This window comes from Neovison vison, chromosome 1 (genome assembly GCF_020171115.1).
Source record: "Neovison vison isolate M4711 chromosome 1, ASM_NN_V1, whole genome shotgun sequence".
Taxonomy (NCBI): Eukaryota; Metazoa; Chordata; class Mammalia; order Carnivora; family Mustelidae; genus Neogale; species Neogale vison.
The window spans coordinates 145,941,012-145,964,562 of NC_058091.1; the positions used below are offsets into that span (position 1 = coordinate 145,941,012).

The 23,551-nt window shown below is 44.1% G+C and overlaps 1 protein-coding gene across 1 annotated transcript in view; it reads right to left on the reverse strand.

Moving 5' to 3' along the window:
• The window catches only part of DCDC2 (doublecortin domain containing 2), a 151,061-nt gene extending 138,831 nt beyond the window's left edge, over positions 1–12,230 (reverse strand). Inside the window, exons 1-2 of the mRNA XM_044259932.1 lie at positions 11,938–12,230; positions 7,430–7,484 (exon numbers count right to left, since the gene is read on the reverse strand). Coding sequence (XP_044115867.1) covers positions 7,430–7,484; positions 11,938–12,230 — 348 coding nt within the window. The remainder of the gene's footprint in view (positions 1–7,429; positions 7,485–11,937) is intronic.
• Positions 12,231–23,551: the final 11,321 nt, after the last annotated feature.

Below are 23,551 nucleotides of genomic sequence, written 5' to 3' on the forward strand. Positions count from 1 at the left end.
CCACACACAGCCCCCTCCGTGGAGGGCATGACAACCCAAGCACAGGTCTTCCTTAGTCTCCCAGGAAGGCTCCCGCAAAACCTGGATCGGAGTCGCATTCTGAACCTCATGGCAAGCTCAACTCGGCTCCGCCATCTTTTTATGCAAATGAGACATGCAAGTCAGAAGAATGGGTCTGTCGTTAGAAACAGGCGGAAAAGAGACGTGACCTACTCTTTCAATAACTGCTTGGTAGTCATCACCAATTTTCTTAAAAAGTTTTCTTCCAATCTGACTCAAATTCTTCAGCCCCTCACCCTGTAGTCTGATTTTGTTTCCCCCTTTTGGTACTCAGCTGTGATGGAGAAGAGCTAGTTTCCACCTTCTTTGTAAGTACTGAAGCCAGTTAAGAATTAGGTCTAAATACATGAACAGAACGTTTCTACAAAGAAGACATCCAGATGGCCAACAGACACATGAAAAAGTGCTCCATATCACTCGGCATCAGGGAAATACAAATCAAAACCACGATGAGATATCACCTCACACCAGTCAGAATGGCTAAAATCAACAAGTCAGGAAATGACAGATGCTGGCGAGGATGCGGAGAAAGGGGAACCCTCCTACACTGTTGGTAGGAATGCAAGCTGGTGCAACCACTCTGGAAAACAGCATGGAGGTTCCTCAAAATGTTGAAAATAGAACTGCCCTATGACCCAGCAATTGCACTACTGGGTATTTACCCTAAAGATACAAACGTAGCGATCCAAAGGGGCACGTGCACCCGAATGTTTATAGCAGCAATGTCCACAATAGCCAAACTATGGAAAGAACCTAGATGTCCATCAACAGATGAATGGATCAAGAAGATGTGGTATATATACACAATGGAATACTATGCAGCCATCAAAAGAAACGAAATCTTGCCATTTGCGACAACATGGATGGAACTAGAGCGTATCATGCTTAGCGAAATAAGTCAAGCGGAGAAAGACAACTATCATATGATCTCCCTGACATGAGGAAGTGGTGATGCAACATGGGGGCTTAAGTGGGTAGGAGAAGAATCCATGAAACAAGATGGGATAGGGAGGGAGACAAACCATAAGTGACTCTTAATCTCACAAAACAAACTGTGGGTTGCTGGGGGGAGGGGGGTTGGGAGAAGGTGGGTAGGGTTATGGACATTGGGGAGGGTATGTGCTTTTGGGTAAATTGGAAGGAGAGGTGAACCATGAGAGACTATGGACTCTGAAAAACAATCTGAGGGGTTTGAAGTGGCGGGGGGGGTGGGAGGTTGGGGTACCAGGTGGTGGGTATTATAGAGGGCACGTCTTGCATGGAGCACTGGGTGTGGTGAAAAAATAATGAATACTGTTTTTCTGAAAATAAATAAATTGGAAAAAAAAAGAATTAGGTCTAAATAAATCATTTTCTCCCCTTGGAATAAAAATCGCTGGTATTATATTTCAATCTTTTTCTTCTTTTTAGTGCATCTTATCTCTTCAAACTCTTTCCAGCGTCCTCCTACAACAATTACCTTGTCCTATTTTCTGATCTGCACATGGTAAGGGTCTTTTTATGTCTGTATGGCCGGAATCTAACCCCCCGGCTGGCAGTCAGCAGGCTCTTGCTGAATCTTGAGAAAATGTGAAAGCATTCTTGGGCAGTATTCAATAAATGGCTGAGCAGAATTTATTTGCCTTCATTGGCTATACTTTGCTATTTGTCTAGTTACGCTTTCCCGATTATTCCGACATCATACATCCATCATGAATAGTCCCTTCGACCTTAGCAGAAAACTCAATAAGCTCCTTCTAATGGTGATCCTAAAACATGAAACGAAGTATTGATTTTCGAGTAAGTGCACAACTAGAAGCTTGGTGTACCGTGGCAGAATCCTAGTGCACATTCCTAAAATTTCATCTTTTATGTGTCTGAATCCCATGCAGTAGAAGAACAAGAAGTCTTTCTCTGTTCAGTAGGTTTTGTTGTGTAGTGGGTGCTTAAGTGTTTTATCATGAACAGTTTGACACTTCAATTAAGTGGTATTTTAAAACACATACATTTAGTTAGTAATTTATTTTATTAGATACTTTTTCTGTTTTCTTCTTAAAAGGCTGGTAATTATTTTCCAAATGTTTATTTTAGATCTGCCTTGGCTTAGAACAGCTTATTACCATAAATTTTAAAATTACACATTTTCTAATTACATGTCTTTCTCTTTCACACTCAATCTCCTAAAAATCATGTCTAAATGCCAACTAGAGAATACAAAATATTTGGAACAAAAGTCATGATTCGGGCTAATGGACAAACTAAAATAACTAATCCTTTACCTTTGGATCAGAGCTGATTAGGGTTATTAATGGATATTTTTCATTAGACCAATGTTTTCCCGATTGACATAAACACTTCTTTCTCACTCTTGTTCAAACACACACACGTACACCGCTCAAAACTGAGAAAAAAAGTAAAACAAGAAAGTGTGAAAGGGAAATGAAGTATAACCAGTTGTTTTTTTTAATAGACAATTTTGTCTTCATCGAGCCCTGACAAGGTCATACTCACCTTGGAATGACCATGACCACTGACAGGCACTTACTCTCCTTGGAACAACACCTCTGACTTAGCAGTTACATTAGAGAGGCGGGGGAAGGTAAGAAATAGAAGACTGGGGAGGGGCCTCGATTATCATTGAAAGATCTCACAGATGTGGGTTTTATCTTCGTTGATTCTTCAGTGAATTAGTAAACCTGTCTAACATAATCTGAAAATCTTTCCCTAAGTTAAAGAAAGAAATATTTGGGACTTTTTACTATATAGCAGTTCCTCCTTTGAACCCAGTATTCCCAGGCTAAAGATTAGTGAGTTAAATCAGAAAGCCCCATGCCTTCCCCTCAGCAAGGTTAATAATTATACCCCATTTAATGCCTAGAATCCCATTTCCAACCAAAAGCCTTTAAGTAGCAACTCTCATAGTATGTTTCATTAGAGATTATACCTAATGATTAAGCTGAAGTATGAAGTTTTAAGAATTATATTCAAAACCTTAAAGCTATGCCCCAGAGGAACCTACCTAAAGTATGGGCAACCCCCTTTACCCAAACTTGTCAGTTCTGATATTCCTGAAATCTCTCGTCCCAACTCTCATGTCTCTCAGAGGCCCTTGCGAGTGTTCCTCCACTAAGAAGAAACAGAGTTCCCCCCAATTCTCCATAATTGAACATCTAAGATGAGGGATGTGGATTCAAGAGAATTCAGGGCGCCTGGGTGGCTCAGTTGGTTAGGTGACTGCCTTCGGCTCAGATCATGATCCTAGAGTCCCGGAATCAAGTCCTGCATCGGGCTCCCTGCTCTGCGGGGAGTCTGCTTCTCCCTCTGACCCTCCCCCCTCTCATGCTCTCTCTCTCTCAAATAAACAAATAAATAAAATATTTTTTAAAAAAGAAAAAAAGAGAGAATTCAACCTGATGGCCCATTCAACAAGGAGGATCCCACTTCCTCGGAAAGGAGTTCGCTAGGGTCCTAGTTCAGAGTTTAACTGGCAGATTTCTCTTTAAGGCCCCAGTTCTCAAAACTATCGGGAGCGTCCTTTTTTCTTGGGCACATTACTCAGACCAAGGCAAGCCTGATCGTTCGTCCGCTGGTCGTGAGGTGCACGTGTGTCTACTGCCTCCGCTCGCACATGAGAAAGAGCAAGGAGAAACCCAAACAGATCCTTCATTTTTTTCAGAAATAGGAATGTGAGGAATGGGCAAAAACGATCTTTTCTGCTGACTCTGAGAACTCAGAGTGGCAAGAGTCAAGAAAAGAAGGCTCTGGGTTGTTCTGCATTAGACGTCGATGGACACTTGCGTTCGGGGTAGAGCAGAGAAGAAACAGACACAGGGTGAAGAAGACAGGGGAGGCCGAGAAGGAAGGTCGAAGGCCCAAGCCTGAACTGGCCTGGGAGACCAAGATACCTTCAATAATGGGGAAGTCTGATACTCAGTTCAAAAACCACTCAGCCCTCAAAATGAGGGCCTTGAATCAAACAAATGTACAAGTTCTTCAACAAAGATCATTGCCAATGGAGTTAAAACCCATCCGAGCAAGCAAGAGAGGCTAGAGAGTGGTCTAGTCCGTGAGGACAGCGCCTTGTTGCTGGGCTCCCAGGGGACAAGCACAAAGCCTAGCACACAGCAGCGGCCAATAAATCCTCGTGAAGTCATAACATTCATTTCATACGGCTCCAAATGACACTGGAGACCCAATAATGTATCACACAAAGGCTCAACGACAGCTAATTTTATCCCCACAACAAAATCTAAACAGAAGTTGGCCATGAAGTGCTTTAGGTTTTCTGTAACACCCCATTTATATGGGAAACACAGAACAGCCACGGTTCAGCCTTTGCTGCAAAATGATGGAGTCAAGACCCCCTTCAAAAGTTCCACACAAACTGGATCGAAGCCCTATCAAATGAAATCACCTATGGTCTGGTACTAGATGGGCATACATCTGTCTTTTCAGCAAGACTCTAATTTCCCAGGGGTGAGAGGCTCTGTGTGTCTTGCTGAACTTTGCCCCCAGCGCCCTGTCAACGTGCTGCGTGGTACAGGCAGCCCGTGAAGGCAAAGGCAAAGCAGATGAGGTGCAGAAACAAGGAGAAACTCCTTCAGGGAAGCAAAAGGGCCAGAGCACAGTGGGGCCAGTAAGGACGGGGAGAGGCACCCTTTATGCAGATTAGAGGCTTCTAGCACCGGAGGGCAGAGGAAACACAGCTGGCTTAGGTGACAGAGGAAAGAAAAAAGCTGGTGAGTTAACTTGGAAGGTGGAAGGACCACAAGAGATCTGCACCTGGGCTGAGAGGAGGGGAGAAGGAAGCAAAGAGAGGACCAAGAAGGCATAAATAAGAGATGAGCTGCCAAGGTCAGAAAATGAACAACCCATCTCTATTAAGACCCCCACTGATGGAGGGAGTATCAGAAGAAAGATGAGAAGACAGCTATAGAAAATGCCTGAGGACTGGGAGCATGAGTCCACCTGGTCTAGAAGCTTCCTTTATCTGGATATCAGCAAAAGAAAGACCCACAGATAGGCAGACAAGGGACATCTGCTCTGCACCCACCGTGCTGCCCCATCTTGGAGCAGGGGCTGACCCCCACAGAGATGCCTTCTCAGTTTTTAAGACGTTATCTCCTTTTTCTTCTCCCCCCTTTCCTCCTGCCGTCTGAGGTGTTGGCCAGATAAGATCATGCACTTCTTTAGGGTTAGTGACAGAGGTCTAGTAGAGATCTGCCTTTCTCTGTCCTGGTGATATGGCCACCAAGAGCAAGGGGAACAGGCCTGGCTGTCCTTTCAGTGTCTCTTCAAAGATGAGCCTCATGGAACAGAAAAGCAACGATGGAAACCACAGAAGGACTTCAAATGTCAAGGTGACACGCATAGTCTCATTGCTGTGACCTGTGGTCAGCTAGTGGATACCATTGTGTCTAAATTATTAACTAGCTAGAGAACATCCAGATCATATTGTGGACCTGGGTGCGGGAGCTCTGGGAGAAGGGAAGGAATGCCGTTAACTCCCAGCACCCACTGGCCAGGCTTCCTACCACGTGCACAAATGGCCCGCAGCGCCTAGGACACAAAGCCACACACCCAGCAGAAGGCTTCTGAACTATAAAGGGTCTTTATAGGAGTAACATGGGCTGGGGAGTCTTAGAATTAATATGTCTAAGCAACAAGGATAACAGACTGATGCACCGGTGTGATGGTCTTTGTTAAGCCCAACACAGACCATATGGATAGTATGACATTATCTCAGTTTTGAGGGAAATATCCCAATTTTGATAAGCAACGTTACTCACCCTTTATACCGGAACATCTCTGAATAAGCATGGTCTGTGTTCCTACTGCACGGCAGATCCCCCCCTTGAACCTACTTGTCCACCCTCCGATTCCATGTAACCATGTTCTAGACCCACTTCAAGAATTCTCTGAACCCTTCCTTGTGACTGGGAATAAGATATGTTACCTTCTTCCAAACAACAGCAGGTCATCAATAGCCTTTGACAAAAGGGTGTCACCTTTTCTTGGTAGACACAAAAGCTAAATGAAATCACCACCTCCGATCAAGAAAAAAAGCATCTATGGTTTCTGTGAAAGGCCGGTGTCCGTCAAGTCTGTTCTCAAATTCTGAACAGATAGTCCTCTAACCTTAAACTTATTGCATTCTCAAAGTTTGATGGTACATCAGTCGTGGAAAAGAGAGAGGTACATCCCCCAGTAAGAATTACACACAGAGCAGGTTCTCAGAACCGCTCAGAAATCCAGCCGTCTCCTTCAAACCACAGGAATAACGCAGTAGAACGGAGAGCTCAAGTAGTGTCTTGATGAGAAAATGCTTTCACACTTCCCTTTGGGGATGCCAGGAACCCCAAAACTCTCCCTTTCTGACAGTGAAAGGAGGGGCTCCTCTTGTTCACGGTGGGTGTTTGGTGGGTCCTGGTGTGGACTTTGGGAGGGAGGTCTCTGTGTGGAACATTGAGACCGGGGAACACAGGGGGAGGGGAATGAATGCATCCATGTCTAGACTGGGAGGCAGGGTTGGAGGACAGAAGGGGGACAGCGGGCCTCAGGGAGGAGCAGGGCTTGGGGAGTCGAGGAGCACAGACACGCTGCTTCCCTCCACCTCTCCCATCTCCCCGGCATGCCCAAATTTCTTCCACTTCTTTCTCTTTACTCTCCTGGAAGGCTTTGTGGGGAAGGGCTGAGAAAAAATGGAAGGCGACAGCGGGGTCTATGCAGTTGGAAGAAAGGAGAAGACGAGGGAATCACCAGGGAGAAATACAGCGGAAGAAACACAGTCTCCTAGTCAGAGAGAAGGGGTGGGTTTCTCACGGGTAAGATGCGCACCACTAGTCAGAACCTTGTCTGGGGAGCAGGTGCACAGACCCGCAGATAAGAGACACTAGCTGCTACTGCTCCTCAGCAGAATACTCGGCACTTAAATGAGAGCCCTTCGGAACACTTCCCCCATGAAGGATGATCTTTTCAAGAAAGGGTTATCAAAAAATGTACTGCACATCTGTTGCACATTGCCAACGTCCTCCTCAGACACCTAGAGCCCAGAGAAATATATGCTCACGTTTAAAGAACTCACACACCTCAAATTCCAGTGCAGAAATTTGGCCTTGGTCACCAATTTCCAGCAAGGTAGCCGACCTTGAACAGTTGTGTATCCTTCAAATAAAATTCCATCCCAAACCAGTGACCTGATGTACTTTTTACTACTTGCTACTGGTTCTAACCAGCGGTCATTCTTTAGCTATAGCATAAGCAAAAGACTGAAAAATGTATACTTTTGTCTATAAATGATTAGAATGTCATCCAAGTTCTAAGATATGCAGCAAGAAATACAAAAATGGCTTGTGATTTACTGGAGTCTTCCAAGTGTCATTGGCATTACCTCTGTATTAACAACTTCCATAGGCCTCCTCTTCATTTCTCCTATGTCCAAGTAACTGGGGGAGGAAAACAAAACAGTAAGGTTCCTTTTATCGCTTTTGAGTCAGTTATGTAAATTTCTTATTAAAAATTATTAAGATGTAAAGCAAGCCATAGGCAATGCTTAAGCCTAAAGCAAAAATCAATGGTTACCAGTTAAAAGCAATGAAGGAATTGGGAACTGCCCTGAGCGGCACCCACCAGAGCCCATCACTGTCTTCGCCCAACGTCAATGACACTGAAGTCTTAGAAACACACACTTCTTCGAGGGAACGTTTGCCCCCACAACGGTTGGCCCCTGACTATCTATGCAGTATTTCTAATTCTTACACCGTTGTGTTTTTTTTTAAGATTATTTAGTTATTTATTTATTTGACAGAGACACAGTGAGAGAAGGAACACAAGCAGGGGGAGTGGGAGAGGGGGAAGCAGGCTTCCCATGGAGCAGAGAGCTCGATGCGGGGCTCAATCCAGGACCCTGGATCATGACCTGAGCCAAAGGCAGACACTTAATAGACACTTAACTTTTTGATAGAAAGAGTGGTTTGTGTGTACAGTTCCTTAACAGTTTCATTTGTCACAGCTTTTAGGTCAAAACAAAGTACTGGGGTGCCAGGTGGCTCAGTCGGTTAAGCATCTGACAACTCCTGGTTTGGGCTCAGGTCATGATCTCACAATCGTGGGATTGAGCCCCACATCAGGCTCTGGGCTCAGCTTGGGGTCTGCTTCAGATTTTTTCTCTCGCTCTCTCTTTCTCTCATAAATACATAAAATCTAAAAAACAAAACAAAAAACACAACAAAGGAAGTACTGACAGCATGCATTAGACCATCTGTGAAGTGGGGGATCTTCTTCCCTATGAAAACACTTTCATGATATGGAAATGCTCAGCCATGGGGATGTTTAGGCATTAGTTCAGCTAAAATGCACATGGGTGTCCTCATTAACCTCTGGAGACCCCTATTACTAAATTAGTACTTGCTCTAATATTAGCTAGTGATCCTTCTTTAGCTATGGTGTCAGTACAACCTGAAAGCCACACACTTGGGTCAACCTCGAGCCCCGAGGCCATCACTGCGATCTGGTTCCACTGTCCTTCACGCATAGCAGGTGGTGAATAAATGTTTTAATATAAAAATAAGTATAAATCTAGCCTTTAATATATAACCATAGAGCAAAGATACCTCACCTGCCATCAGTGCCGAGTTGCCAAAAACAGAGTTTATATTAGAATTAATTTTATCTATGTTTTGTTATTGTTGTTTGTATTTTTGGATAGAATGCTTTAGTTAATCAGTACCACTGGAAATTTACATTTTTCTTACATGAACTGTGTTTACGTAAGACAGTGCAAAACTCCCTCCTTTTAGCAGTAAAATGGCTCTTTTGCAAATCTGCGGGGACTGATTTCTGACATAAGAGCAAAACAGCTTAACTGCCATTTGCAGGAAAGTGATCTCAGACCCACAAAATTAATGAAGTAGAGTCAACTTCCTAAACTTCCACACAGGAAAGCTTTAAGGAAAATAGCTATCTCTAGAATTCTCTGCTATAAAATAAAGGTTGAATAGCTACCTCAAGTTTAACTATGATTTCAAAAATTTTAGGAAAACCCTGAGTCAAAGAAATTCAAGAAGGAAGTTGATCATTTTCATTTGAGTATTTTTTCCTACCATTGCTAAGTTCCCCAACATCGTTTAGGGTCCAAATGACATAAATTACCCTTGATATTTTCTGGGCTTTCTTTTCTTCGGCCAGTTGCCCCATTTGTTGTATAAACTTGCGACTGCTAAGCTTCCAACACATTCAGCATTTAAATCTTCAGGGCTTATCATTATAACCATAGATACCCCTACTCGAACAGAAATAAAGAAACTGTTCACCTGTCAGCATGGAAAACTAACCATGGAAACTGTTATAACAAATTCGAGGGGTTTTTTTGTATATGAATTAAAAGCAAAGATTACCATGCAAATCTCTTATATCCATATAAAGAATGACTTGAAGTACACTTCCTCTTTGCTTTGGAACTGGACCTGTTTTTATCTTTTGAGTCGGTAGGGCCAAATTAACAAAAGAGAATAGGAGTTAAAAAAGTGAGTCTTAGACTTCGAATGCCTGGGTGGCTCAGTGGGTTAAGCCTCTGCCTTTGGCTCAGGTCATGATCTCAGGGTCCTGGGACCCAGCCCTGCATTGGGCTCTCTGCTCAGCGGGGAGCCTGCCTCCCCCTCTCTCTGCCTACTTCTGAGCTCCCTCTCTGGGTCAAATAAGTAAAGAAATAACCTTTTTAGAAAATCAACAAGATATATGATGAAACATGTATTGTACATGGACATAGTGATCCTTGGTAATTCTACGACATTCTGATGTGTACAAAGCCTGCTCACATCTATCGCACTCACTTTCCCAACACCACCACGATTCAAGCATGCTTATGCTCCTTGTAGGGATCAGGAGGCTGACTTGCTGAGGCAAGTGCCTTGCCCAAAGACACACAGCTAAGAAGCAGCTCAGCCTCATGTCTCCTGATTTTTAAGTGCTAAGTATCTTCGAAGCACGTGGCTCCATCTAGTTCTTATCCATGAAGTTAGTTAGCCAAAGTGTGCTGAAGGAGGTTTCCAAATGCATCTGTCCTCTCTCATTAAAAACAATGTCTAGCAGAGCAAAAAAAAGCAGAACACTCAGAACTCGGTTAAAGCAGATTCAGAAAAGAAAAGTGAATGTGACATCGGGGATATTTGGGAAAATATTTCTATATAGTGAAAATTAGAATTCACAAGTCTAGACTTGGCAGTAAGGATACGTTTTTGCTATCCTGAGACCCAAGCCAGATTTCAATGAAAACACTATATTAACAACTACGATCCAGTAACTCCACTCCTAGGTACATAACCAAGAAAAATGAAAACTTGCACACAATTGCCTCCAGCAGCATTATTTCATAATAGCCCAAAGTGAAAAACCCACATGCCTAGTAATGGATGACCAAAATGTGGCATTTCCATAATCACGAGATATTCTTCAACAAGACAAAGAATGAAGTGTTGATACACACTACAACTTAGGTGAGCCTGGGAAACTTCATGCCAAGTGAAAAAGGCCAGAAACACCAAAGGCTACATATTGTATGATTCCATCGGTATGACATGTCCAGAACGGACAAATCCACAGACACGGAGAGTAAGTAGATCAGCAATTGCCAGAGGATGCGGAGAAGGGGAAACTGGGGTTTTGTCCCGGAGTGCTGGAAATGTGCTAACATTAGTTCGTAGTGATGGTTGCACAACCCCATGAACCTCCTACAGATGACTGAAATAAGTCTATGTTCTGAGAAATATATCTCAATAAATTTGCAAAAAAAAATCCTGTGGAATATTAAATTCTACCTATCCTCCAACACCCCCCACCAGAAACAATGTCCCTCAACTGTGAACTTCCACACGATTTTATTTTTCTAATCCCAGTTCTTCCTTTCTACATTGCATTAAAATGATCAGTGTGCATGTGGTCTCTCTCCTGCTAGATCTCAAAGTCTTCAAGACAAGGAGTCCCATCTAGCTCCTCTTTCTCTTTTCGCAGATCTACGCACAGCTTGCGAACTCACTGACCGCCTGTATGAGTGAGCTCTCTGCCGGGAACTGGGAATAAGCAGACTGACCCCCTGCGCCTGAAGGTCTGGCCATCGAGTACCTACAGACAGACATACAGGCAGATACCATAAGCCAATAAGCCCTTCCAAGCATTATGCTAATAGCATAAACATGCGGTGGTGGGAGGAGGGTCACAGCAGTGGGGCGTGGTCAGTTCTGCCTGAAATGAAAATTTGGAAGAATTTAAGCAGGTGGGGCAAGGGGAAGGGCAGAAAGCAATTTTCTCCTCTGGTGATTACATACTATCCAATGGGTTTTTTTGTTTGTTTGTTTGTTTTTATTGGACAGAGAGAGATCACAGTAGACAGAGAGGCAGGCAGAGAGAGAGAGAGGGAAGCAGGCTCTCCGCTGAGCGGAGAGCCCGATGCGGGACTCGATCCCAGGACCCTGAGGTCATGACCCGAGCCGAAGGCAGCGGCTTAACCCACTGAGCCACCCAGGCGCCCCAATCCAATGGTTTAAAATAATTTTTAAGAAGTCGTTATTTAAACTCAAAAAACAGGTGTCAAGAAAAAAGAAAAAGAAAACAAGAGGAAAGGAAAAAAAAAATACAACGGAAAACGCTCAAGTGTCCAGTCTGGTCACTGAATACTTTTCTAAGATTCCTGTTCCTCCTGCTACCCAAGCGAAATTCCTTCCCCCAGTCACACATAACCCCCCACCCCAGCCGCAGCGGGGAGCCCCGAGAGGCATCCACCCGCGCAGCCCCAGCCCCTGGACACCCGGCGGGTGGGCGAGGCGGGGCTCCCTCCTTTGCTCAAGCGACCCGAACCCTTCGGTGAGACCTTCAGCGGTGGGCGGAGGGGAGCGACGGACTCACTTGAGCTTCTTGAAGGCTTCCTGGCCCCCGGCCACGTAGTTGCCCCCGCTCTGGATCTGGTCTAGCTTCCGGATGCGGTGCCCGCTCCGCGGCGTGTAGATGTTCCTGACCGCCCCAAAGGGCGCCTGGACGCCGCCCGTCACCTCCTTCAGAAAGACGTCGAAGCTGGACACCTTCTTCTCGTGGATGACGACGCGACGCCCCGCGAAGAAGGGGTCCCCGTTGCGGTACACCAGCACGCTCTTCACGACGGGCTGGGACAGGTGGCTGGACCTGGCGCCGGTGCCGCTCATCTTCCCCGCGGGACGCCGCCCTGCGGGCTTCTCAGGGGAGGTGCCTCTGCCCAGATGCCTCGCCGCGCGCACCCGCGGGGTCGCCTGCTGAAACCAACGCGAAACACACAAGCCCTCGGTTAAAAAATGGAAAAAAAAAAAAAAAAAAAGGCGGAGCGCGGACTGAGCGCTCGGCTTCACCCTGCCGAGACCCTAGGGGCTGCGGGGCGCGCCGTGCACGTCCGGCGGGCTCCCACAGTCTGCACAGCCAATCGGCGCTCGCCGTGCGCGCAGCACCCCTGCTTCGCACGCTCCGGGCAGAGCCCAGGTCGAGCGAGCGCGCGAGGGTCTTCACGCGGGGGAGCCGAGGGGCCGCCGCAGGGAGAGGTGAGCGCGCGCGCTGCCACGCACACGCGAAGGGCAAGGACGCTCCAAGTCCATGTCTCACTTCCCAGTCGCGGGACTCTTGCAAACGCTTGCCCGTTCTCGCTCTGCCCCCTCACGCCTTCCTCTCCTGCTTGCTCCCCAAATGAAAGCAATGGAGAGTCTGGCTCGAATTGCCCACATGCTTATTTGCCGAAAAATAATACCCTAATGTGCGTTGAGGGAGAAAAGGGGGACCTCGGGGGAGGCTCGAGCTTCCGGGACCCCCGGCCCCTCCGGCGACCAGCAGCGCCAGCGCGGGCGAAGGTCCCCCGGGTACCGTTTGAACCCCGCGGCGCGCCACCGGGTCCCAGGGCGGGAGGCAGCGGATGGGGTCCCCGGGGACGCGGCCCCCGCGGGGGTACCTGGCAGCACTCGAGGGCCGGCTGGGGGAGGGCGAGGGCCGGGCGGGGGCGCGGCGCAGCGGTTCGGCTGGCACCGCGCTGAACTCGGGGGCGGCGCGGCTCTGCCGCTGTTCCTCCGCTGCCGTTGCCTCCGCAGGCCTCCCTCACCCCCCGGGGGCGGGGGGAGGGATGGACTTGTTACTTCTCGCCGTTTCCATAGCGACTGCAGCCACGCGCGGAGCCGCGTCCGCCAACGGGGCCTGGCGCGCGCCCGGGTCCCTCAGGCTTTGCCCGGGGCCTCCCCAGAGACAGTGGAGAAGTCGGGGTTTGCGGGGTGGGGGGATGGTGGGGACGCCCGGTGGCGTTACCGTGCAGTCGTAATATGAATGGACGCCCCCTGTGTGCCACGCGCTATGCTAGAGGTTGGTGACACAGCGGTGAAGACGGCCGCCTGCGGGATCTTGAGTGTTGGCCAAGCCGCTCCGGGACACACGTATAGTGAAGCCAGGAAAAGTGTCCTTGAATTCTCCTTGCTCTGTGCAAACTTCATTACTGACTGTTCCTAACGCATCATATATGAACAGAAGAAGCATTGATAATATATATAATATACATAATATATTTAATAATGTATATTATTATATACATTGCATATAAAATAAGTATATAAAATAATAAATATAATATAAATATATAATATAATATAAAAATAAATATTATATATTATATATTATATAGATGAATATAATATAATAAGCATAAATAATAAATATAATATAAATATAATATAATAATATATTTAATATGTTATTATTAAATAATAACATATTTAATAATGTTTAAAAACATTCCTAATGGAATGTTTTCTATGTAGCCGGCACTGCGTTAGGATCTTTATTACACTGTGTCCATGAATGCTCATAATAACCTTCAGAAGCAAACATTAGTCTTTTCTTCTGATGAGGAAACCAAAGAAACTTAACCTCGGGTCACACACAAAAGATCAAGCCTCCTTCTCTGCGATTCCAGAACTGTCTTGACCACCATGTCCTATGAATCTAAAAGGCGAATGTGTAAAACATTGCAATCTGGAGCAGAAACATTTTTATTAAGGTTACCTAATACGTTCATGTCTGGAGAGTTCACAGTTTTCCAAAGAAGACCAAAGAGAAGAGAATAATACAGAGAGAAAAGAGAAGGGACTTCTGTGAGCCAGTTGTAAAGAACCCACAGGTTAAGGGAATGAATGGGGAGATTATCTGTGCAAATGTACTACCAAATAAGGAAATAAGGCAGTATACCTTTTGAGGGAAAGAAGGCGGTAAACCAAGCAACCCACAGACAACCCAAACCCCTCTACCACCTATACCGCCCAAGCACAAAATGAAAACTTGCTGCCTCTTGTTCAAAAATTAAGAATATCAAGATGGCAACAGGAAAGCATTAAACCAAACACAGGGACGTCTGGAAGTGTGGGGCGGGCCCACCACCCCACATGCACGTTCTGGTTCCTTCCACAGGAGTATTCCAGTGCAGATCTGTCTCCTGGGGCCAGACTTCCTTACCCAGTGGTCTCTTAGTGATGTGGTGGCAAGTATTTAATTACTGGCTGTTGGGGAGGGGAAGGCCTTGATTCATACCTTTTACCAATTTTTGTAGTTTAAATATTGCAAATTTGGCTGATTTCCAGCTACCAGTCTCGTGTCACTGAAGGCCAGAAAGGCACAGTTGCATGCCTTTATTTGGTATTTCCACCATACTGTTAGAGTTGACTTGGAACTTCATAGATAATAGTAAAATACAGGTGGTGGCGAGTTTTGAGTGGGTTTCTAAGGGTTCTTCAGTCAGTCACCATCCTCTATTCATTCTCACTCTCGAATATTCCTTCATAAGGGAATCCATTTGTTCATCTCCAAATCCACTTCCACCATCATCACCAGAAGTGTCACCCTATCTCCCGTTGTGTTTCCCTACTTGACACTCTCTACAGGACAGCCAGCCTGAAGGTCTGTTGAAAAACACACATCCACTCATGTCACTTTCCAGCTGAAAACTTTATGGATGTCCCTGCTTTTCATAAGATAATACCCGACATCATCCACAATAATCCCAAAGCCCTAGATATGCTGGCTCATAACGCTTTCAGTCCATTCCCTTCTCACTCGACTCTCCCTATGGCTTCCCAATGTCAAGACCTGACCTTCCACTTCCTCGAGTTCCTTTAAACATACTTTCCAGCTCCTCGCCCCCCACTGCCTTGTGTTCCAACCAGTACTTCAAGTCCCAGTTAAATGTCATTTCTCCTCCTTTCCCAGTTCAAGATTGCTCTGTACTTATTATATATTTTCCTCCACAGTCTTATCAGTAGTAATTATGAACCTTTGTAAAATTATATGTTTAATTTTTGTCTTTGTATGACTGGATGTTTAACCTTTCTATAATTATATGTGTATAGGTATAAATTCACCGAAGGAAAAAACTATGTCCATTTTATCCCACAGAGGCTGATATATATATATATATATATATATATATATATATATGGAGAGAGAGTGCGCCTAGCACAGAGCCCGATATATATGAGATATATATGTAAGAGTACTAAATAATTATTAGATGTGTGAATAAAGACAAAATGTTTTAAGTTTAAAAATCAATATACAGCTTCAAAATATTTAGAAACTGCTCCTGTGGAAGAAATTTTCAGATGAGCAAATAAAAAAATACTTGATAACTAAAGAGATTCTAAAACTAATTGCTTAGCTTTGGAGAGAAAATGCATAGCCAGATACAGATGAAAGCACCAATACAGGAAGACATCCTCTTTTTTTTTTAATCAATTGATTAACATATAATGTACTGTTGGTTTCAGAGGTAGAATTTAGTGATTCATCAGTTGCATATAATACCCATTCTCATTCCATCAAGTGAGGAAACCAGACTCTTACCCACCACTGAGTTTTGCCAGTCTTTCAAGGTATTAGAGATGTATATAGAATGCGGGACATGTTCTGCTTGTTTTTCCTCAAAGAGTGTCATTACTTTTACAACTAGTGTTCATAACTCACTCTCGGAAAGAACAACGACTTCTCGAGACCATGTTTCTTGGATATAAGTTTGGATAAGGGTGGCTGCTTCTGATAAGCCCTGACTTCCTCTTGTCTGGTGAACTCTGCTGGTTCTGGCTATACTCATCTTCATATCCAGGGATATGGGATGGGATGTCTACCCCAGTTGGCCATATTTAAAGCCCAAGGGTATCTGTAAGAGGGACCACCCTCTTCTCCTATTTACAGCCAAATCATGTAGGTTCTAGCTACCTAACATGCCCTAACCCTTCTCCTTCTCATTATGACCCCTCTCCCTACCTGGGTTTGGCACTTAGTAAAAACACTTGCCACATATCTGAAGAGTTATGAACAATAACAAATAATTATCTCCTACTTTAGTTGAGTTATTGGTATTTAGAGTATGAGATGAGTAACCACAATCTCCTGAAACAATAAACTTGAAACTTCTTTTTTTATCTTGCTTCCTGCCATAAAATAAACCCCAAAGGAACCTCTAGCAATTTATCTTTAAATTATACAGAAACTGAATATCACATTTTCCTACATTACTATTTTCCTCCTCCAAAAAACATACAACTTCAAGGGGAGATTTTTTTTTTAAGATTTTATTTATTTATTTGACTGACAGAGATCACAAGTACGTGGAGAGAGAGGGGGAAGCAGGTTCCCTGCCAAGCAGAGAGCCTGATGTGGGGTTCGATCCTAGGACTCTGAAATCATGACCTGAGCCAAAGGCAGAGGCTTAACCCACTGAGCCACCCAGGCGTCCCTCAAGGTGAGTTTTAATATCAGTGAAAAACTTTGCAGTTCACACGGGTGTGATCTGCAAGCCCAACAGAGAATTTCCACAGAGGGTTTCTATTTTCCCTGAGCCACAGAGGGAAATATTATCTTGCCTGAATCTTCCAGCACTTAGCATCATGGTAAAGGCTGGTGTTCAATAAATAGTTTTTAAATGAATTAATCTCTGAGAGTCAAGCATGATGCAGACATGAAGGAAGAAGACAGAACCAAGGCCTCTTGAGGAGAGCTGAACCACTGCTGTAAGGTGCCACCACTGCGTTCAATGCTGTTATGAAATATATTTGTTCATATATAACTTCTGCCTTTAGTGATTGTTTAGAAAGGATACTGATAGAACTCCATCTCCAACACAAGCTAAATATCCTGAATCACTGTTCTTCTAAAACAGTAAAAACAAAAACAAAAACACCTGGATTAAAAAATGTTGAAATCTTTTTAAATGCACTGCCAATTTGGCAAGAATGAATTCAGAAAAGCCAAAAACTAAGTGAAAACAGCAACCTTGGGAGGTAAGCAGGTACTGAAATCAGTTTTAACCCTAAGTACACCTGGCCATGCATGCCCTCAACTGGCCTGGAACTGATGTTCTGATAGCTGTGCAGGGAGGCAGACTCGAGAGATAAGTCTGAGACCTTCCAGGGATGGACAGACTGAGAGGCGTCGCCCACGTGGAACTGTGATCTCAAGTTACGCCGTAAAGGTAATGGGCTACCAGAATTAACTCTCTTCATAGAGCAGGTACAGTGAGGAGATGAGCTTGATTTCACACGCATGCTAGAGGTAGAGGTGGGAAGGAAGGATGGAGAAATTTCCTCCAATAACTGATGATCATAACAGTTGACTCTGGATAGCTACTGATACTAAATACTATCTTTGGGATCTAAATTATACGAGACAGAGAATTAAATTTAAGTGATTCTGGGCTAGAAGTACTCTCAGATAGCTAAGAAAGTCAACACAAATCCTATCCGGAGGAACACAGCTCTTACTCAATCCACCAATAAATCTCATAGATAATATTCTAGAGAACATGAGCTCACAGACAAAACACATAAAACTTTTAAGAAAACAAGCCATGAGTGATAGCCTGGAGAAACAACAGATACAAGCCAGACCTGGAAAGATTTAATATCCTGGAATTACCAGAGGCAGAACATAAGATAATTACTCTTAATATGTTTAAAGAAGTAAAATTATTATAAATATCAATATGGAACAAGAGACTTTAAGAAATTACCAAAGTTAAAAAAAATGGTAAGAAGTGAAAAAAATAATAACTACAATGAAAAAATGCAAGTTATCCAGAAGCTACACAGCTACATGAATAAATGTAAAATACGAAGGAAAGGTCAGAGGCTAAATTAAGACTATTTGCCAGTTGTATGATGAAGATTCCAGAAGAAGTAATAGATACACGGGCAGAGAGGCTCTATTTGAAGTATTTTCCAGAATTGTTGAAAGATACAAATCCTGACATTTCGGAAGTCAAATGAATCCCAAGTAGGATGAATTCAAACAATCACCATCGATATATATTGAAGTGACTCTGCCCTAGAAAATATACAAAATATGATCCTAAAAGCTGTTTGTGGAAAAAGACAAAATACCTCCAAAGGAAAGACATTAATGGCTGACTTCTCAAAAGCAACAATAGAAATTAGAAGAGAATGAAATAAGATCTTTGATTTTGAGGACATAATTGTGAATATGAAATTTCTACCAAGCTAAATTATCTATCTCAAGAATGGGTGCAAATTAAGAGCATTTGTTACTAATAGGAATTCACTAAAGAAAATTCTGAAGCACTTAAGGGTAAAAAAATGGTCCTGAATGAAAGTGTGAAAGACAAGAAGGAATGATAGACAAAGACATTGTTAACTATGTGGTAGATATTTTTAATGACTACATGGAACAGTAATAACAATGTCTGAGATATGGTGTTTATAATACAATTTTTAAAAAGTGTTAAAAATAAGTCAAAATGAAGAAAATAAAGTAAAATAATATGCCTTTTTTTTTTAAAAGGGCTAACATACTAGAGAATAATTGCATATAAATGGGGAAGGGAGGGATCAAATTTAAGTATTAGAAGAACCTCTTGTTTTCACACCCACTAGGATAGTTGGAAGAGTTTAAAACAACAACAACAACAAATATGTGTTGATGAAGATGATGAGGAGAAAGTAGAACACTCACACAGGGACATCTGAGGGGCTCAGTCAGTTAGGCGTCTAACTCTCAATTTCGGCTCAGATCATGATTTCAGGGTCCTAGGATGGAGCCCCCGGTTCAGGCTCCCTGCTCTACGGGGAGCAGCTGCCCCTCTCTCTCTGCCCTCCCCAACCCCTACTTGTGCGCTAGCGCTCTCTCTCTCTCTTAAATAAATAAATAAAATCTTTTTTAAAATATTAGACATAGTGTTTCATGTGACCCAGCAATTCCATTTCTAGGCATATACCCAAGAGAATTAAAAACATATATTTACACAAAAACATGTAATAAATGTTCACGGAAACAGTATTTATAACAGCCCAAAAGTGGAAACAACCCCATCAACTGATGAATGGATATAACACATTTGGATGTACATGAGGATTGGAAGCTCTGTCTCCTGTGTCCTAGCCTTTGTTCCTGGGACAAGCCTACGTCTCTTAGTACCTTTACTCTAGGGGTAGTGTTTTTCTCTGGGGCTGCCTCAGTTCCTCGTAAAGACACATTCCCGATGGGTCCATCTGACCGTCCGGCAGACATGCTCAGATATGTGTGAATCCCGGTGGTGGACGTAGCTGAGACCCGAGCGAGGCACCTTCCTTCCCTCGCCCCTTCCCTTCCCCCGCCCTCCCTTCCTTTCTCTCTCCTGCTCTGCCATCGTGTGTCTCTCCTAGGCCCGTATGCGAATAATGTTCATTTGCTCAACTGCTCTAAGCACTTGAGAAAATAGTGTCTCACTCTTCTGAACATTTTAGGGACTGGCAAGGGCAATGAACAGAAAAGAGTGTGGTGACAATGACCAGAGATACATGGAGTTAAGGAAGGCCTTTCTTCCTTCCTTCCTTTCTTTCTTTCTTACTTTGTTTTTATTTACATTCCAGTTAGTTAACATGCAGTGTCATATTAGTTTTAAGGGTACAGTTTAGTGATCCAACACTTCCATCCGTCATGCGGTGTTCATCATGATAACTTGATAACATGATAATCATCCTTCATTTCCACCACCTGTTTCACCCATCCCCCACCTACCTCCCCTCTGGTAACCATCCATGTGTTCTCTAGAATTAGGAGTCTCTTTTTTGGTTTGCCTCTCTTTTTTCCCCTCGGCTCATTATGTTTTGTTTCTAAAATTCCACATATGAGTGAAATCATATTTGTCTTTCCCTGACTGACTTATTTTGCTTAGCATTATACCCTCTAGTTCCATGCGTGTCATTGCTAATGGCAAGATTTCACTCTCTTTTTTCTTATATTTTTATTTATTTATTTGACAGAAAGAGAGATCACAAGTAGGCAGCCAGAGAGAGAAGGGAAAGCAGGCTCCCTGTTGAGCAGAGAGCACGATGCGGGGCTTGAGCCCGGGACCCTGAGACCATGATGTGAGCCAAAGGCAGAGGGTTAAACCACTGAGTCACCCAGGTGCCCCAATTTCACTCTTTTTTATGGGTAAGTAATACGGCATTATACGTATCCCACATCTTTGTCCATTCATCTGTCGGTGGACATTTGGGCAGTTTCCATAGTTTGACTGTTGTAGATAATGCTGCTGTAAACATTGGGGTGCGTGTACCTCTTCGAATTAGTATTTTTGTATCCTCTGAGTAAATACCTCGTAGTTTAATTGCTAAATTATAGCATAGTTGTATTATTAACTTTTGGAGGAACCCCCATACTGCCTCCTACAGTGGCTGCTCCAGCTTATAAAGAAGTTATAAAACTCAACATCCCCAAAACAGATAATCCAGTTAAAAAGTGGGCAGAAGACATGAAAAGACATTTTTTCAAAGAAGACCTCCAGATGCATGAAAAGATGCTCAATGTCACTCATCATCAGGGAAATGCAAGTCACAACCAGAATGAGATATGACCTCACACCTGTCAGAATGGCTAAAATTAGCAACACAGGAAACAACAGGTGTTGTCAGGGATACAGAGGGAGGGGAACCCTCTTATACCGCTGGCGGGAGCGCAAACTGGTGCGGCCACTAAAGAAGGTCTTTCTTTTTTTTAAGATTTTATTTATTTATTTGTCAGAGAGAGAGAGAGAGAGCGCGCACAGGCAGACAGAGTGGCAGGCAGAGTCAGAGGGAGAAGCAGGCTCCCTGTGGAGCAAGGAGCCCGATGTGGGACTTGATCCCAGGACGCTGGGATCATGACCTGAGCCGAAGGCAGCTGCTTAACCAACTGAGCCACCCAGGCATCCCAAGGAAGGTCTTTCTGATGAGACAAACGTTCAGCTCAGCTAAATGACGAGAGAGACTCAGCTATACAAAACCCTGGCACTTAAGCATTCCATGCAAAGAAAGTAGCAGTGTTTTTATTTATGGCTTATGTATTATATGCCATAATCTGAGAGCTTCCCTTGCCCCTAAATTTGGAAGAAGTGGGATTTTACCACCCCTGGTTGGCTTGTTCCATTCACCCCATGAAGCTAGGAGTCCACTTCGAGTGGGACCCACAGGGCTTTCCACTGTAGGGAGCCTCTCTAGATCCCTCTTGGGGCACAGCCATATTTCCAACTTACTGCACGTTCTAATGGGGCCTCTGGGCATATGGTTTTCAGGGTTTCTAACCTCATTTCACAGGGAGGAGAACTTCAGGGAAATCCCAGCTGAGGTGCAGAATCACAGCAAGGAGAAGGCAGTGGGGAGCCCACATCCCCCGGCCCCATACCCCCTATTTTCAGGGAATTCCAGATTCCACATAACTAAGCTCTAGAAGATGAAGATTAGGAACTTCTCCACTCTCTGTAAGGCATTCTGATGGAGCAAGAACATAAAGCCTGGATACCCCAAGATGGCTATGGGACTCAGAGGGCTGTAGCACCTCCATGAGGGTCAAGGTCTCCTTTTCAACTCCTCAGAGGGGACTGTGGTCACCACCAGCTAGGCCTCCTCTCGTCTTTGTTCATCTTCTTTTCATCATGAGAATTCCTTCCTTTCATTTCCTCTCCACCTCTTTACTGTATCATATCATATCAGTTCGTAAAGGCCCATCTCAAAACTCACCTCCTCTGAGCAGCCCTCCCTGATTGCTGTCACCTCATTAATGTCTTCTTTGCTGAACCCTGACAAATACCTAGTCTCTTACTCATACCCTCTTGGTAGTTACCTTCCCCTCCTTTCTCCTCACTTTCTTCCTTCTATTCTTTGCTTTCTTCTTTCCTTCCTTCCTTCCTTCCTAATAATAAACTTATTCATCTCAAGCCTTCTAGAAATAAATTATTACTATATTTCGAAAGCATAATGATAATGCTTCAAACACATGTGAGGGATATAAAACATTAACAATAAGACAAGGATATGGGGGCACCTGGGTGGCTCAGTGGGTTAAAGCCTCTACCTTGGGCTCAGGTCATGATCTCAAGGTCCTGGGATCAAGTCCCCCATCGGGCTCTCTGCTCAGCAGGGAACCTGCTTCCTCCTCTTTCTCTGCCTGCCTCTCTGCCTACTTGTGATCTCTGTCAAATAAATAAATAAAATCTTAAAAAAAAATGACAAAGATATGTACACCCCCCACCCGCTCAAAAACAAAATATTACCTTTTCCCTGTGACATCCCAGAGTGCTCCCACCAGACTCATTCCCTGCGTTCCCCCTCCCTACCCCCGTGGGTAACCGCTGTCCTGAATGTTGTGTCTATCATTCTCCCTTACTTTCCTGTGTCGTTTGGTGACTTTGGAGCCCTAACCAACAAACTATTTAATATTGCATGTTTCTGAATTTTACACTAGTAGAATTTTCTTGTGCATACCATTTTGCGCATTATTTGTTGGACTCTTGGGTTATGGTAGTGAAGATTCTTCCATGTTGGCCCATGCTGCTGAGTTCGTTTTCACTGCTGCATGGTATTCTATTGGACAACTGCATCATTATTTTTTTAATCTATTCTATTATTCTCCACATTAGAATTGCCCGTATTCTTATTATGAGAAATACTGTTGTAAAGTTCTTTTTTTTAAGATTTTATTTATTTATGTGACAGAGAGAGATCACAAGTAGGCAGAGAGGCAGGCAGAGAGAGAGAGAAAGAGGAGGAAGTAGGCTTCCTGCCGAGGAGAGAGCCCGATGCGGGGCTGGATCCCAAGACCCTGAGATCATGACCTGAGCTGAAGGCAGCGGCTTAACCCACTGAGCCACCCAGGGGCCCCTGTTGTAAAGTTCTTGTAGATGTCTCCTGATGCACCTGTGTGGGAGTTTCTCCAGGATATGTACAAAGTATTAGAAATCCCGGTTCTAAGGGCACACACATATTCCACTTTACAGACAACGTTAGATGTTTGCAAAGTGGTCGTAGAGTGCCTGTGTCTCCACATCCTTCATGACCTTTGTTTGTCGTCTCTTAATTTTTATCAATCTGGGGCAAAATCGATTTTAGTTAGAACTTCTCTGGTTACTGGGGTGTTTGGGTGGCTCAGTCAGTTAAGCATCAGATTCTTGATTCTGGCTCAGGTCATGATCTCAGGATCGTGGGAAGAAGCCCCGTGTCAG